Source organism: Ptychodera flava, chromosome 12 (genome assembly GCF_041260155.1).
Source record: "Ptychodera flava strain L36383 chromosome 12, AS_Pfla_20210202, whole genome shotgun sequence".
NCBI classification, from domain to species: domain Eukaryota; kingdom Metazoa; phylum Hemichordata; class Enteropneusta; family Ptychoderidae; genus Ptychodera; species Ptychodera flava.
In genome coordinates, this window is record NC_091939.1 from 38,302,937 (window position 1) to 38,321,406 (window position 18,470).

Below are 18,470 nucleotides of genomic sequence, written 5' to 3' on the forward strand. Positions count from 1 at the left end.
CTATCGCACCATCACATCCCTCGCTGACTGTGTCATGTTACAGCAAGATCTTGACAAATTTGCACAATGGTGTAACAACTGGAAACTGTCACCTAATATCAGTAAATGTAAATTTATCAGTTTTACACTTAAGAAAAGAATCATTTCCTCTCTTGATTACTCCATCAATGGTACCCCTCTTCAACGGGTCTCTGTTGTCAAGGATTTGGGCATTTACCTTACTTCCAACCTTAATTATTCTTTTCACATCAATAACATTGTTTCTAGAGCCTTCAAATCTCTTGGTTTTATTAAGCGTCTCTGCCAGCCATTCAATGACTTTCAGCAATTATTTCTCTGTATTTTGTTTATGTAAGATCTATTCTAGAGTATGGCTCTGTTGTGTGGTCACCCCACCAGAAGGGCCGGTCAGAAAAAATCGAGAGAGTACAAATTAAATTTGTGAAATACATTTGTCGCAAACTCAATGTTCACTGCAGTAAATCCAGCTACCCATTTATTGCAGAATTCTGAACATTCCTAAGTTACACAATAGAAGACTAACCCTTGACATGTGCTTTTTGTACAAAATAATTCATTCACATTATGATGCTCCAGATATTCTAAATCAAATCTGCTTTTATGCCCCAAGTAGAAATTTACGCAGGAAACCCCTTTTTAAACCAGACTTGTGTTCTGTTAATTGCAGAAAATTCTCGACAGTGCCCAGATGCATGTCTGTTTTTAATGATATCTCTTTTAAATGTAATATAGATATTTTTCTACGCTGTGTAGTTTAAAACTATTTTATCCAGTCATTTTAACAGTTCTCCTTTTTGATTCGTGTATGTTTTTTTTCAATTTAATGTATCGTGCTACTTTTATGGTTGTCTTGTACATTTGTCTTGTGATTGTGTGACTTTTTTGTTTCGCAGATCTGTTAGTGGGTTTGCCCGTTGATCTGTGTATCAAATAAAATAAAAATAAAATAAAATAAAATAAAAATAAAAAATACTAAACCATACTGTGCAATGAAACTCAATGAATTACTACAGACATAGATGTCAAATAATACTGTGAATTTTAGGAGTCCAAATCCAACTGTAGAGTTTTTTCCTTCATACATTGTATCACTGCACTCAGAGTCCCTCCAAAATGTATGGATTTTTAATTGATCCATACAAAGAGTACATTTTGATTACAGTCATTTGCTTTTATCAAAAAACGGCACTTTTCTGAGAAAGATGTTTGTGCCACTTTTCCAACATTATTAAATGTCAAATGTGCATTTCAAAATCATTTTATATTTTCCAACATTCAGTTGTATTTTTCATTTCAGAATCTAAATGTGGTTCAGTGTTTGATATCATGATTGGTCAGCTTTGTTCATGAATTGTACATAATATGCATTCCAAGTTGATCACTGTTATACTTAGATTTATACAGATTTGTACATGTACAGAATGTACAGAATTTTATTCTGGAAAATTAAAAAAATTATTTAAACACATCAGCAGTGATTCCAAGGCATTTTCATGTATCACAGTCCATAATATTTTCCCTCTTAAATAGCACTTGACTCCCTAGGTCAGTCATAATAATTCTTGTCAGTTGACTTAGTGAAGGACAGTGGCAGGTTTACAGGTCCAAGTCCAGAAAAGTGAACAAAAGACAGCTTTCCTGTGAGCCTTTCAAAAGTACTCCATTTGTAAGAATTGCCCTAATGACTCCATCCAGCAATTAACGTAAAAATTGCTTGCTTTCTGTCTCCACAAATCTTTCTCCATGCTGATTTACAGGATATCACAAGCAGTTGGAGATGGTTGTACAGCATACTTTTTTCCAAATCCTCAGTCACCTTTATTATGGCAGGTAAGTCATGTCCTCTTTTGTTGTGTCTATGTGTCGATCACCAAGGTTTTTACTTCTCCTACCTATCCAGCCCTGTGATGCATGGACCACAGCCATAGTTGATTACGGAGTCATCTGACATACTTAACATTGACAGTGTCTTTTGGTGTTCCATCAACATTAGGAACAATCTTTCTGACTCTCACATGAAAATATCTCATTGGGGTTGATCAACAGATTACATGTAAAAGACTCTGAAATTCAAGATGGCTACCAAACAACCTTTACCCATGATGCTTTTCAGCATCTGATAATTGTAACCCTAATAATAAATGTTAACACCTTCCATGATGGAGGGACTGTGGTTAATACCACCATTTGATTCTCATAGTAGATCAGTTTACATCACTGCCTTACAAAGTCTACTGTGATGAACAACTTTGCAACTCGACCTACAACATGTATACGAGTTGTTGGGCAACTGATATTTGTCCTGAATTTGAAACCTTTTTCAGCAAACTTAGTTTTTCATATAAACCAATTGCATTTTTCTATTCATGAACAATCATCAATCTAGGATCTGCACACGCATGAAATGGATACATCATTTGCATAATTTACACCCTTACCAAGGCCGTTACAGGTATAGGAATGAACACTGGGATACCGTCATTCTACTATGTTATGGGGATGGTGGAAGGGATATGTGACCCCTGAAATGTCTGACCCCTGACATGTCTGACCCCTGACATGTCGAAGTGGTGCCTCTGAATAGAACACAAAAATACAGTGGCCAACTTGCGTGTAATTTTTAACTGATGCAGACTGCTGTCAATGACCTTTATCAGTCTGAGACCGGTTGATAATCGGCAGTCATTATTGTCATCTGCTGACTTTGCTCTTCTTTGAAAGTCCTGGTCAAAGACTTTCATTGTGATTACAAGTCCCAAAGGATGGCCTAATTTGGGTTTTCTCAAACGATAACAAAATTTGCATTTGGCACATTAATGGAGCTTTGTTTCACATGTTTGGTCAAAATGTTGCACTGGTCCTAGACATTTCAAATTTGATATGGAGCTGCCTAGGGATGTTCCTTGTTAAAATTTATCTTAACATTAGCAAATATTTGTTGTACTAATTTTATTGCTCCTTTGTCTTCAAAATCTGGCCTACCACAGACTGAGGTGTTCATAGTCTTTACAAAATAGATAATTATGAAATATGAATATTATCGATAAAACCAGTTTAGTATATGATATCAGATTTGAGTTCCTTTCAGCTCTGCAACACATAGAAAGCCCTGAATGCACAGTTAACTTGGTACAGCTGTTTACAGCTTGTCCAATGTAGTAGTCTTGGATCTCTCTTCGATTACTGTATACGCTACACTTCCATCAAAACCTAGGTTTAAGTGGAAGCATAGCGTATGCCATAACCAAGGGAGGGTGGCCAGCCGTGAAAATCGGTTTTACTCACTCTTAGGATCAAATTCAACCCTATCCATACTGCAAGACTAGTGATTGATAACATGGCCATCAAATCAATCTGTTTCACTGTACCCTGGTTTGTGTGTCGTGTTGAGATTGGGCCATCAAGAAATGTGTCAATCAGAAACCAGGCCATTTCAGACATGTCATGAATAAGTGGACACACATCTGATTTGCATAGCATATCCCACTTGTTCATTACCTGCTCAGTCAGCATACGTATGTATGCTAATGACCACCTTACCATTCCACTGTGTTATGTTATTGTTGACAACTGAATTTGCAAAACTTTGAAAGAATTCAATCCAGGCATTCCCACATAGAGATTTCAGTCCAAACCTATGCAAAACTGAAAGAAATTAAGCCTGACATTTCTAAACAGAGATTTTAGTCCTAACCTACACAAAACTTTGAAAGAAGTTAATCCAGGCATTTCTGAAGAGATTTGAGACGTAAAGATTCCAGATAGATACCTCTGGATGGAAGCTTGATAAACAGTATATCATGAACAACCAGCATTTCACCACTAGAGGGATTGCCAGAACCACCTATACTATATTAGACTCTCCACTGGACTTGGACAACATACACAATAAAATGAAACGTGCAATTACTATTTTATTGTCAGCAAAGTCTTGAATTTATATTTGTACCGCATTTAATTATATTCATAATTCAAGGTTTACTACAAAATATTGCATTGCTTCTTGAAAATTTCTTCATAAATAATTCATAGTACAGCTTAGCAATAAAGCACACCCAGCGATGGTATACCACAAGATTTAGACCAGTTCAAGACATATATGCATTAGTGATAGCGAGCGCATATATGAAGTGAACTGGTCAAAATTGAGTGGTATACCGTTGCTGGGTGTGATTTATTGCTATTATATCATAACAGTATATTGAAATTCAGGCATGGAACGTCAAAAAAGGATTTTTGCTCAAGCTGAGAGCTCGCACATGTGCCAGCCATGGTATATCGCGTATATACCATGGTTCTTTTCACGTCTCGACCAATCAGATCGCTGTATTTGCACCATCAATATACTGGTATGATAAAATTATCAACATCACAATGTGGCTTACATTGTATTTGGGTAAAACCATTGACAGGAGAGGGGTGTTTACTCTATTTGTGTGCACAGTATGTTATGCATAAATCTATGAACTGAAATAACATCACAGGTTGACAAAAACAATCAAGCAGAACATGAAAGTTACACTAAGAATATAAAAACATCAAAAAATTGTTCAACTGTTAACTTTACACGATATTATACATTTGTGTTTCTGACCATGTAATTGGAGTGATTTCATAAATATTCATACAAGAACATTGGATCATTTTCAATGTAAATATTTGTGCATAATTAAATTTCACATGGTGTTTAGGCTTGATAAATGATGAAGATGGAATAAATAATGTGGTTTCTGTACAATCTCACTTTGATGGACCACTAGTAGGACATTAGAAGTAAATGTATCAAGTATCTTTCTCGTATATCCTACAATCATGAGTGTAAATTTTGCTGGTAATATTTTCACAAATATGGTGAATGCTTTAATTTTGTATTCCAATCTAAGTCGGCTATTATAATCCAGAATAATTTAATCTCAAAAAGTATTCAAAAGATTCCAGACTGGCCCACACTTGCCAATATACTAGTATGACACCCTGGCAATATGCCAAATCATAAAATTTATTCAAGAAAGCCAGTGCTGTTGTGAATAACTCTGACAGTTGAAAGACAAAAACGTAAGTTACATATTAATAAAGATATTAGCTGTGTCTAAAATACTAGATTTCCATGCAATGCAGCTTAGTAACCAGATCTGTATCATTCATATTCTTGTCCTTTGGCATCTACAAATTAGGCAACTGAATGACAAGAATTTTCAATTTTAATCTACACAATGACATATCAAAATTCACAGTTGATATTGTAGTTGAACAAATAGGAATAGGATGGACATAAAACCAAATGGTTCAAGAAGGGGATAATTTGAATACCAGTATTAATTTGATTGAAAGTCAAGCAAATCCTAGTTGCTTGGTACCCCTAGAGAGACAGAACAGTCATAAAAAAAATAGTGATGTTTGAGTGTTTCGGCAGTATTAATCACACTCAGTTGCAAAACAGCATTCTGCAATTTAAACCTAAAAATTAAAAAGTAATTGTTAGAATGACTATGTAGTACTGCAGTAAAAATTTCATTGAGGAAAGGAGAGCTGGTAATGTACAAACATCATCACATTTATACCTTCACTTATCTCTTGGACTTCATGTAATCTTAATGAGTTCATCTGATATGTACTGTATTTTCACAATTATATCTCCACTCTACGTGAAGTTCCTGTAGGTTTCGTACATCAGCATTCAACATACACTCTACTATGTAAATATGTGGATCCCCTTATTTGCGAACTCGAATGACGATTACAGCTGCTAGTAGTAACACTGTTCCCCATGCAATAGTGACAAGCAGTCCTCTCAACACTTGAATGTATGCAAGTCCCCAACCTGAAAATATAGAACATATATAAAGGAATGTAATGCCACTTTGCCAGTTTGAATCACATTGAAAGACTTCTCAAACAAACAGAAGTTAAATTCAGAGTGTTCGTTTTCAAATTATGTTCAACACAGTAGGAGCACCATGTTATTAATAAGAACACAGTTGAATTGTCCTTTTCATCACTTTGCAATGAAAAACCTGAAAGTCCATAAAATTAAGAAGTACAAAGGAAATCATTTCCTCACTAAGGCTGAAAGTTAATTACTAAAAGTAATGAAGACACTGCAGGTATACTTTTGAATTGTTGATTTTTCAAACCTACTTGTCATGACAATTTAAATGTAGTTATTATCAGTAGTTTTGTGCTCAATGTGTATATAAAGCACTGTGATTATATACCAACGCCAGTAAGCCTTGCTAAAGTCAGATTCCAAACCAGCGTGTCAAATCAGTGCTACTGCTGCTTCCTAATTTTTGTCTGATAAAGAGGGATGACTTCTTCAGCCCGTCATCAACAAACATAGACAAAAGCAGAAACATTGTTTTAAACTGTTTGAATTTGTAACTGAACGCCCAGTGAGAGATTGTTGACTTTATCATCATTTATTGTCAAGTGCCAGTGAACATCTGATGATGGATAACAGGTGCTATTTTTATATATCCTGACCTATGACCTTGATTCTATGCTGCTTGGCAATAGCTATTTCTCTGTTTTGAATAACACCGGGACTTCCAGTGTCTTCAGAACCTAAGTAGCTAACTTCATAAATAAATATATTTTCTTTTTATGGTGTATAGTACACATGAAGGTTGATCTCAGTTACAGGGAACATAATCCTCTTTAGAATGTCTATGATCTGGACACTTACCACGTAACATTATGCACCTTAGAGCATCTGTAGCAAAGGTCTGTGGTAAACAGTAACTGAGATATTGAAGGGGATGAGGTATTGCTTCAATTGGCCAAATTATACCTGTTAAGATAAAAGTATTATAGGATTATACCATTTATCAGAGGTAGTTTCTTAATATGTTTGTGAACATTTTGTTCTCCATTAGGTATAGTGCAGTTGTCACAGTGGGTACAAGTACACTTATTACTGTACACTGTCAAGTATAAATACACTCCTTTCCATATTAATTTACAGTTGTGCACCATTAGATAATTATCAATATTCTCATTTAGAGCCAAGGACAACGTGTATCTGATCCCAGCACAGGATTTTATGACTCACAGTTGAATTTTTATGCAGTTTACTGTAGGAAACTCGATGATTTTATACCATGACTATGTGAGATGCTTACTACTGGATAATTGACTGTACTTACCACTCAGAAGGAGAGTGGGATAGAAGGATCCTAAAGAGACTTGGATTGCAGTGTTTTCATCATCACAACAGGCTGAGATTAACAATCCAAATGCCATTCCTACAAGTCCTTGCATTAGAGTCAGGAAAAATACCAAGGCTACAGATCCAACACACGGAACCTGAATAATGACACAATTGGGAAAACTAATCTTAAAGATGATCTGTGTTTAACAATGTTAGGTTGTTCTACGTATGCAAATTCACATATACATGTTTTCTCTTTGTGACCTGTGTTTTAGGTTTTTTCAGGACAAAATATGCACAATTTATATTTAAAAAGGAACTACATATTCTTAACTTTATTAGAAAATCTAAAGCAAATATAATATAAAAATTATAAAAATTTCAGTGGGCATCTGTTGAGATTGTTTGATCACAATAATGCGACAACAAATTATAAACTTATGAACATCATCCCAGCCTGCTAAATCAGCAACAAATGTCCATCATAACACAATATTTTTCACATGGCATCTATGAGTAGAATATTTGTGTGACTACGGTATAGTGATCCTAATTATCAGATATAAATATTTACCAAAACAAAATGTTGACTCGCCTCTGCTTCTGAAATCGTTGGATTTCTGATATCTTTCTTTACATGCAAGTTAGCAAGTGAATAAAATCTCTTTCCATATTCAAACCAAATGATGAAGTGAGTGCTATTTTGAAGGTATCTATTACAGTTTGAATACCTGTAAACATGGAACTGGTTTAACAATTGAATGTTCACAGAACAATGTCCACATTGCTTTGCAATCTGAAAAGCCTGTATTCATATTACTCACATGAAAAACTGCCAATATAAAGACCAACATCAACGTAATCTGAACAAACATAACATTAAATTGAGTCATGACATGGGCAACCATTAATTCAACTGAACTGACACCTGTAAGAAATAAAAATACAAAATAAGAATGGTGATCATGTCTGATCATTGCAAGTGAGACATAACCCAGTCAGGGTTTGCTTTATTGAAACATTGTTACATTTACTGAGATACAGTATTTGCATACTGAAGGTCAATTACATCTTGTGTTCATAAATTTGAGTTTGGTCATAGACCATCAAGTTTTAATTGAGGATCTATGGTTTTGTGAATGAATCCTGATTTGTATAGAACCAGAAAGAACAGTACGTTCTATCTGTACATTGTATCACTGTGCTATAATAGTGCTGCTCTCTCAGGCTGAGTCATATACAAATGCAAATCATAATTTTGCCAAGTTTTAGTGTGCACAGGTTGTCCATAAAAGGTGTCATAGAAAGGTTGGCATCATAAAATTTCAGAATACCACATTTTCAGTATCCCTCTGTGTTTGGAGACACCTATCACTACATACCTAAAATTTGGCATTAATCTAGCTCATCTGGGAGCACATCTCTTTACCAAACCAAATTTTAGTAGTACCATATATTGCAATTTCAACTGCAGGCAGCGAAACACTGCTTGCATAGCATTACGCTGCCTGCGATTGAAACAAAATACCCTTTAATGTCCTTGATCAAAATAGAAATTGTATGGAGTAATGAACTGACATGGAAAGAGTCTATGATATATTTTGTAGGCATCCAATTTCTGTTTCATAAGCAAAGCCTAAATGATTTAAGGAAGAAACTTCAACAGTTTGAACCAGTTTTGCCTCAAACTTATTGCAAATCCTTTGGAATTCTTGTCATTGTTAAATTTTCTTTTCTCCAACTTTTACTTGTATGTTCATGAACATGTAACCTTCTTAGTGAGAAAATGTCGAGATTAAAGATACATTACAATGTAGAGAATAACTATTTTTGACACATGTTGATGAAGAAGGTGGAAATCTTTGATAGCTCATTTCAGTGGCCAGAAAAAAGTGGCTAAAATAGCTGCAAAAAATACACAATTAAAGATTTCATCATAATTTGAATATCATTTAGTTCATACCTGTATTTAGTTCATACCTGTATACCAAATTATCAGATGAGTAGTTTTGGAAATACACGTTTTTTGACCAAAATGGCAAAAATTGCCCCAAAAATACAAAATTGCAGATTTCATCATAATTTCAATAAATATCATTTAATTCATCTGTAGGAACCTGTATACCAAATTTCAAAGCTATCAGATGAGTAGTTTTGGAAATACACATTTTTTGACCAAAAATGGCAAAAATTGCCCCAAAAATACAGAATTACAGATTTCATCAGAAATTCAATATATATTACTTAGTTCATCTATAGAAACCTGTATACCAAATTTCAAAGCTATCAGACCAGTACTTTTTGAGAAACACATTTTTTGACCAAAAATGGCAAAAATTGCCTTAAAAATGCAAATTTGCATATTTCTGCACAATTTGAACAAATCTGAAGTACATCATCCCTTGGGACCTATGTACCAATTATCAAAGCTATCTGACCGGTAGTTTTGAAGAAGAAGATTTTTAAAGATTTTTTTACCAAAAACGACAAAAATTGCCTTAAAAATACAAATATGCAAATTTCACCACAATTTGAACAAATCTAACTGAAGTCACCCTAAGTAAACTGCATATCAAATTTCAAAGCAATCTGACGAGCGGTTTCAGAGAAGACTTTTTTACCAAAAACAGCAAACAATGCCCAAAAAATAGAAATATGCAAATTTCACCACGAATTGTTAAGTAAACTGCATATAAAATTTCAAAGCAATCAGACTTGCAGTTTCAGAGGAGAAGGCGATTGTTGACGGACGACCGACGCCGACGATAGAGGACGCCGACAGACGCCGACGGAAATCAACCTATTTGATAAGCTCCACGTCGCTGACAGCAGAGCTAATAAGTGGAATCTGTGTTTTATCACAGATGTATTTTGTGATTACACCTAGCTATCTGCCTTCCTTACATCTTCACTGTCGTCCCCTTAGCCAATCAGCTCTTCTACCCATGACTGTTATCAATCCTCCTTCCCAGCCAATCATCCACGTTTGCACACGACACTATATAATCAAGGCTTTGTCTCATCGCTCCCATTCATTCATTCATTCATTCATTAATTCAGCCGCTGAGTTCATGCACGACGGAAAATCAACCTATTTGATAAGCTCCACGTCGCTGACAGCAGAGCTAATAACTGATGATTTAACAAACACCATAACTTCAAACAAGCCTTTCTTGATTAGAACATAGTTGTTCACAGTCGTTGCTGTAACCAAAGTCATTGAGGCAGACTAAATGATGATCAGGTTGTTGTTACCAAGTATTAAAGTCATTGAATGTCAGACTACTAGATGGAATTAAGATAGAACATGCCTCGGGGTTAGATATTTGGACTCTCAAACTTTTACAATTCTTTTCTGATATACGGTACCACTTGTGGGGGGGGTCAATTTAAAGCTCTTAAGAAAATTTTCAATGGCTTACTTTTTCAAAATTTGAAAATTTTATTTTTCTTCATTGCGTTAACACAGGGATGGCGGCCATTTTGAATTTTAAATATCAGTAAACCTTTGGTTATTTGTTTCCCTAGTATCAAAATTTGCACGGTGACCCCTGATTTTTATTCTTGATTTTTGAAGAGAATGGTTGAAAGATTCCTTCAGGAAATTTTTGAGGCACATACTACCGTAAGATCTCTGATGAATGATGGTCATAGAGTATACATACTGTGAAAAAGATGGTACAAATCTCACTATGATGACCAATCAGAAAAGTATGCAGAAAAAGAAACATGTTTTAGAAAATTGGAGAACAAACCTGCAGCCCAAATACGATCCAATAATCCTTCCTTTCTTTCAATGATTAATGACAGTGCTGTCAAACCAACCGCTAGGAAAAATGTTATACTGGAAAATAAAAACAAAGCAAGTAATTCACACTGGGTGTAACATGTTGATCTGCAGTTGACTAGTTAAATGATCTGATACTTGGCTAATTGGTCATGGAATCAATGAGTAGCATCTTATAAGTTTACTGATATTAAAATCATGAACAAAATGGTTTTGCCATCACCTAGAAAACTATAAATACACTGAACACTGACAGTCTTGCATTCGTAAATACTGATTTCTATAATCTCTAACAAACTCTGTAATAAGTATTTCTGACTTAAAAGAAAGGTTGACACAAGTGTATTACTTGTGACAGGTGATGATTAAGAACATGGACACAGATATATCAATTTAAAAAATCTTTTCAAAATTACGATGAGATACTGGAATGATAAGCAGAATTACCAAGACTGCCTTACCTTAAAATGACACCAGGAGCCATAAAATCTGTGAAGTTGGAATCCGTAGTTCCATAAATTGGCTCAGTAAACTGAAAAATAACAATGACAATTCTTTGAAGAGTTCCATCCACTTTTAAATATTGACAATATGCATTGTGTTGGTCCACCTTTACTGTCACTGACCAAGATAGAAGACAGTAGGTATATATCATTACACCATACAAGATACAACACACACACACACACTTTACAATGATTTCAATGTATGTGTATGTATAAGATTGTCAAATGCTATCATTTTCATGTTGTCTTTGTAAGTAAAACTCTGCTGACAACCCTCATCAAATCAAGGTACACGACACTCACCACAACTGGGAGTTGAGCAAGCAATGGATTTCCTCCAATACCTTTAATGATAATATCTGCAAACTGTTGATATGAATTTAGAGTTTCTTGTGTAAGCGTTATAGCTATTTGTTGGTCTGCAATAAATAGAATGGTCTCACATTAAAATAAAACCTATGATGAAATTTCAATTTTTGAGGGAATATTACATATTAAATTTTTAATTGCTTGTATTTTTACTCTAAAACCTACTTTGGATGTCTGGACATGACCTCAAATTTGATGAAATATGATCATTTTTTGCATTCATAAAATCACCGTTCTTCTAGTTGAAAGATATACTGAGTGTCCTTTTATCAGGACAAATTGCTCCATACTGTATCTAGACATGCTCTCCTGTATCTACAGTGAGATGAGATATTTTTATCAACAATGTCACTTACAATACTTCATTACTTAACAAGTCATCGTTGATGACACAGTCCCCACTTGTTAATGGGTACTTTGATTACATGTCCTAAGAGGATAGAGTCCTCTTCATTAATTGAGACATGCCCAAGTTTTGGCTAAGGACACGAAAAAATTGTAACAAAATGGCTGCCATGCAGCCATATTGGATCATATCAAGAAACAAATTGACAAACATATGTATGACATAGTTTAATGTCCTTGTACCAACTTTGAATAAAATCGGTTAAGATATGCCTTAGAGTATTATGGCCCTCGACAGGAAAAAATCGTAATAAAATGGCCGCAAGGCAGCCATATTGGATCGTATCACATAACAAATTGACATGCATATGAATGACATTAGTCAATCTCCTTGTACCAACTTTGAATAAAATCCGTTGAAACATGTCTGAGTTATTGCTCTGTACATGAAAATATCGTAATAAAATGGCTGCCTAGCGGCCATACTGGATCGTATCACATAACAAATTGACGTACATATGTAAGACATAGGTCAATGTCCTTGTACCAACTTTGAATAAAATCGGTTGAGATTTGCCTGAGTTATGCCTCTGCATATGAAAAAATCGTAATAAAATGGCCACACAGCAGCCATATTGGATTGTATCACAAAACAAATTGACATGCATATCTATGACATTGGTCAATGTCCTTGTACCAACTTTGAATAAAATCGGTTAAAACATGTCTGAGTTATGGCACTGTATATGAAAAAATCGTAATAAAATGGCCGCCTGGCGGCCATATTGGATCGTATCACAAAACAAATCGACATGCATATCTATGACATTGGTCAATGTCCTTTTACCAACTTGGAATAAAATCGGTTGAAACATGTCTGAGTTATGGCTCTGTACATGAAAAAATCGTAATAAAATGGCCGCCTGGCGGCCATATTGGATCGTATCACAAAACAAAATGACGTGCATATCTATGACATTGGTCAATGTCCTTGTACCAACTTTGAATAAAATCGGTTGCAACATGTTTGAGATCTGGCTCTGTACATGAAAAAATCGTAATAAAATGGCCGCCTGGCGGCCATATTGGATCGTATCACAAAACAAAATGACGTGCATATCTATGACATTGGTCAATGTCCTTGTACCAACTTGGAATAAAATCGGTTGAAACATGTCTGAGTTATGGCTCTGTACATGAAAAAATCGTAATAAAATGGCCGCCTGGCGGCCATATTGGATCGTATCACAAAACAAATTGATGTGCATATCTATGACATTGGTCAATGTCATTGTACCAACTTTGAATAAAATCGGTTGAAACATGTCTGAGTTATGGCTCTGTACATGAAAAAATCGTAATAAAATGGCCGCCTGGCGACCATATTGGATCGTATCACAAAACAAATCGACGTGCATCTGTATGACATATGAAGTAATCCTTGTACCAAGTTTGAATGAAATCTCTTCTTGCATCTCTGAGATATCTGCGTGAACGGACGGACGCACGCACGGACGCACACACGCACGCACGCACGCACGCACGCACGGACGCACACACGCACGGACATGACCAAACCTATAAGTCCCCCCGGACGGTGTCCGTGGGGACTAAAAACTAATTTCAATATGATGGAAAGATAATTCAGATATTAAACATTTTTAAAATGAATGGAAAAATCTAAGCTGGGTCTTGCATAGATTGATATCACTGATCAGTTTATTCTTGGGTTACTTTATAGAACATCTGTTATTTTGGAAGATTTGATCCTGGACCTACATACAAATGTCACTTCAATCAAGTTTTTCCCTTGAAGAATTGAACACATGCATCAAAAATATTCCTTGAAAGTGTAGTTTACACCTGACATATAACAACTTTGATTCGCTTGTTTGTGAAGATTTGGTTCTCATGAGATCAGGGTTGGGTTGATGTCATCAAAGATGGACATGAAACCAAGGCTGGGTTGATGTCATAGAAAATTACCAAAAAAACAGCTGAGCTAGATTATTTCCATAATTATTCAGTATGTAACTTTTTCCATGCACATCTTTTCACATTCACAGTAATTAGTTTGTCTAGACATGCTTGATTGATTTTGTTTGAATGACTACCATAGTCTTGTCTCACACTACGAAATAATCCACTGTTTTGCATCCTAGTCTCTGCAACAGTCAGCCATAAGTCAAACCTACACTGAGTTATCGTACCAATGTCTGTGTTTGTTCCATATTCATATCTGCTCAAACAATGCTACTATCCATTCTAAGATTAACAAATTTGTGATGAAAAGTACAGACTTACTAGTCATATCCAAAGTAACTTTGATAGTGCTGCCCTCTATGGTATCATTGTCTACTTTGAAACCAGCCATGTACCTGAAATCATATGTATTGTATTAATTGAAACAGACATATCTGCAATCATACGTATTGGGCTATTGAAACAGCCATGTACCTAAAATCATATCACATTTCTAAGAGTAGGTAATTTTTCCACACAATGTTGATAGCAAATTCCTTTTGGCTGAACAGTAGTTGTAAGTTCATTAACCTAAACAATTGTAATTCTTAAAGTGAAAAAAATACACCAACTATCAGATAACTTTGATACCACTATGACAAAACTATCAGATAACTTTGATACCACTATGACAAAACTATCAGATAACTTTGATACCACTATGACAAAACTATCAGATAACTTTGATACCACTACAAAGCTATCAGATAACTTTGATACCACTATGACAAAACTATCAGATAACTTTGATACCACTATGTAAAACTATCAGATAACTTTGATACCACTATGACAAAACTATCAGATAACTTTGATACTACTATGACAAAACTATCAGATAACTTTGATACCACTACAAAACTATCAGATAACTTTGATACCACTATGACAAAACTATCAGATAACTTTGATACCACTACAAAGCTATCAGATAACTATGATACCACTGCAAAGCTATAGGCTCTTAAACAAATTAAAGTGTAAAGAATACCTCTTGATCAGATCTGGTGAAAATGTTGGTCCCATGTGAATGATTCCCCAGTAGTGACCCTGTTTAACTCCATCAATGGCGTCCGATAGGTTTGATATCGGTACCTGCAAATAAATAAATTCAAATTCCATTTTTCGATCTTAACAGAAACATTGGGTCATTAAGATCGTTCTGAGCTCAAGTCCTAGAAGAAAATCATATTTAAGAATACTGCAGCAGTTCTAATTTCCCAAAGGAAGGAAAGTTGCTGAAATAAAATAATTGACAGTCCACTTAATTACCCCTGAACATGGCAGACATGCTGTCTGGAAATAATGAAAGGTTTTGTCTCAATCACTGATTTGGTGTTTAATATCAAAGTTTTGACAAGTGAATGAAAGAATAGCCATCCCTTTTCACTGTCTTTATGACAGCAAGCCATGTAACCATTACTTTTCAACACTAATCCATTACTGCAGACTTGTCATGTTTCACAGGAGTCAGATACAAACTTTAAGGAAAGATGGCACAAATTAATTATTGTTTAGTTATTAAGTGAAAATGAAAACATTATTTCATCACTAACACTGGATGCATTGAAATTGCAGCATGACATGAATAATATATCATATTTTTGGATCACATGTAACTGTATTGTTTCCAAGTCCTACCACCTTGCATTACAGAAGGATAGGAGATGGTTGCCTTACCAGGTGACACAATGCAATTTAATGAACAGCAAAAAATCCTGACACCGCCAATAACACTGATGATTAGTGGGAGTGAATAGCAAATTTGGAAAAAGGATGAAATACATTGTTGATAGATATCTGTCAACAATAGAATACCTTGACTATTACACATCTGTTGGTGTCTTGATCACTCACTGTGTGTCACTCACTGTGTCACTCACTGTGTCACTCACTGTTTGTCACTCTCTGTGTGTCACTCACTGTGTGTCACTCACTGTGTGTCACTCACCTGATGAATAGTATCATTGTTTAAACTCTGCAGATAAACTTGACTGAATTGTGGAGGATTTTCTTCATTTACTATGGCAATAGACAGGCCGCGTGGAGTTCCACCGACAGCCAGACTGAATAAGACGACTTGGATCACTGGCAATACTAGCTGGAAAACTAAGAACCTAGATAGATAGATAATAGCATTAGGATACACTGAAATCATGTGTCAAAGATTTGGTCTAGTTTGCCAAATATAGATGATAATATAACAAATTTAATTACACAAGAAAATTAGCCAAGGTGTTCACCTAAATATAATATTGTCAAATTTCTGAACATCCTTGATATTAGAGTACTTTGTTTAAATAAATTCTTTAAACAATTGATCTAAATTGCTTCTCTGCTTTGGCAGTGGAATAGTGCAAATATGGAAAGTCAAACTTATGAATCAGATCGCTAACTGCATTTTCTTCACATTCCATAACATTCTATAAGATTCTACAGTTGTAACACTAACATTCCCAAGTACGTTGCATATGGTTTTCCTTAAATTCCACACAACTGTTCACAAAGATATAGAGTTTACGTATGACTGCTACTGCACTGTGTAATATTAACTTCCAATACTCTCTCAAACTAAAATAACACTTGATTTTTCAAAATCATGGCTATATTTTACAACTATGCTGCCAAAGACATATGTATCTATGCATGGTATATTTTTAACTCACCCTGGCCTTCGTTTGAAGCGGAGAAGATCCTTGATGAACAAGGCAAGAATATGCCAACCACTAGGAATGCATGTCTCACAATTAGCCGTGCATTGTTGACAACCTAATCATACAGAGAAAGAGGGTATATGTACAACAACCAGTGAATACTGTATTCTGTTGAGTTACTAAAATTCTATACAGCACGAATTTGAGAAATGATGTTGGGATTGATCATTTATTATGTTGAAGCCATACTCTGTATGTCAACAAGTTTTAAATTTGTACAATTATTCCAATGCAAGTACATATGGGAATACCTCAGTCCTGTATGAACAATAGAGTGTAGTTTGAAGTCATGACTGCCACACCCATGGCCTGACAAAACTTTGGATTCTAACAGTGAACGCTTCGTTAAAATAGTTCAAAAATCTGATGATTGCATTTATCATTGTGGACATTCCCTGAATATACTAGTAATGCTTTCATCATTGCATGAAATATCATTTGCTAAAAGGTGAAATCTTGGCAGTGTTGCCATACTGGTAACCACATGTGACATTCAACATTGAAAAATCAGTGTTTTAAAATGTCCTTTCTGTAAAAAAGTACAGCTGTTGACAATGATCTTGATACATACTGGTATAATATGTATGAGTTCAATAAATCCATATTGACTTGATAAGACTGCAAATGATGCTGTACCTGAGTTGTTACTATGGTAACTAGATCCCAAATTTTTTACTTGTTTGTCTTTGTTTCCTAGTAGTGATGTGTATTCATCTGCTTCTTCATAACTCTTCTGCACTTCTTCATCACTAGAATGACTCTGATTGACACTGAGATACTCTGCTGTCTGGTAGTTGACCGAAACGTCACTCAGCTGAAATAGTTAAAACAAAATTAATAAGATACGTGTTACAATGCTAGTAATCAACAAATGCTGAAAACAAACAACCATTTGGAAGGGTCATGGGCAGAAAGTGATATCTACAGCATCTAAATTGTAAATTGAATGAAACCTAGAGTTCAGATGTAGCACTGAGGATAGCAAATGTGGTTGATGGTGAGTTTTATTGTATTTTCCTTGAAGGCTTTGAAGTGTTAAATTAACAGCATTGGTTTAGAAACAGAATGATACAATCATCTTGATTGTCTTTGTCATTTCTTTGTATTATTTCATCACAAATCATCAGGCTCATAGTTTAACCTTAAAGTTGTTGCAGTTCATGGATGAATATAACATGTAAAGTTACTGCATCATCCTGAGATGCAAGTACAGTCAGTTACATACAACATATTTGACCAAATATCCCAATGATTCTACATTTTGAAGAAAATATTATTTCTGTGCTGAAAATATTGCTCAGAAATTTCATGTTTCAAAGTGGTTACATCTATGAACAATTAGCTGTCCTTTGTTAAGACAAAGACTTTCTTCTCTTCATTAAACTTATTGACAATTTGTTTACTTACAGCACTGGAGATATCCTCAGGAGCTTGCTTCTGTTGACACAATTTTAAAAATACTGCTTCCAAGGTCTGAAAAGTACATTTAAATGATCATTGATCAACAACAAAGACATTTCTACATTACATCACATCAACATAAAGTTACAGGAAAG

General features: G+C 35.0%; 2 protein-coding genes across 3 annotated transcripts in view; one reads left to right on the top strand and one right to left on the bottom strand.

Annotated features, from left to right (window-relative positions):
- Positions 1-1,585: 1,585 nt before the first annotated feature.
- Positions 1,586-18,470, top strand: part of LOC139145811 (contactin-1-like) — a 47,991-nt gene continuing 31,106 nt past the window's right edge. Inside the window, exon 1 of the mRNA XM_070717200.1 lies at positions 1,586-1,851. Coding sequence (XP_070573301.1) covers positions 1,845-1,851 — 7 coding nt within the window. The 5' untranslated portion in view covers positions 1,586-1,844. The remainder of the gene's footprint in view (positions 1,852-18,470) is intronic.
- Positions 3,916-18,470, bottom strand: part of LOC139145810 (ABC transporter G family member 20-like) — a 47,200-nt gene continuing 32,645 nt past the window's right edge. For both annotated transcript variants that reach the window (XM_070717198.1, XM_070717197.1), the window contains exons 7-19: positions 18,322-18,387; positions 17,551-17,728; positions 16,867-16,969; positions 16,152-16,317; positions 15,192-15,295; positions 14,483-14,556; positions 11,768-11,883; positions 11,420-11,490; positions 10,927-11,015; positions 7,996-8,099; positions 7,167-7,326; positions 6,707-6,811; positions 3,916-5,842 (exon numbers count right to left, since the gene is read on the bottom strand). In XM_070717198.1, the coding sequence (XP_070573299.1) occupies positions 5,736-5,842; positions 6,707-6,811; positions 7,167-7,326; positions 7,996-8,099; positions 10,927-11,015; positions 11,420-11,490; positions 11,768-11,883; positions 14,483-14,556; positions 15,192-15,295; positions 16,152-16,317; positions 16,867-16,969; positions 17,551-17,728; positions 18,322-18,387 (1,443 nt within the window). In that variant the 3' untranslated portion in view covers positions 3,916-5,735. The remainder of the gene's footprint in view (positions 5,843-6,706; positions 6,812-7,166; positions 7,327-7,995; positions 8,100-10,926; positions 11,016-11,419; positions 11,491-11,767; positions 11,884-14,482; positions 14,557-15,191; positions 15,296-16,151; positions 16,318-16,866; positions 16,970-17,550; positions 17,729-18,321; positions 18,388-18,470) is intronic.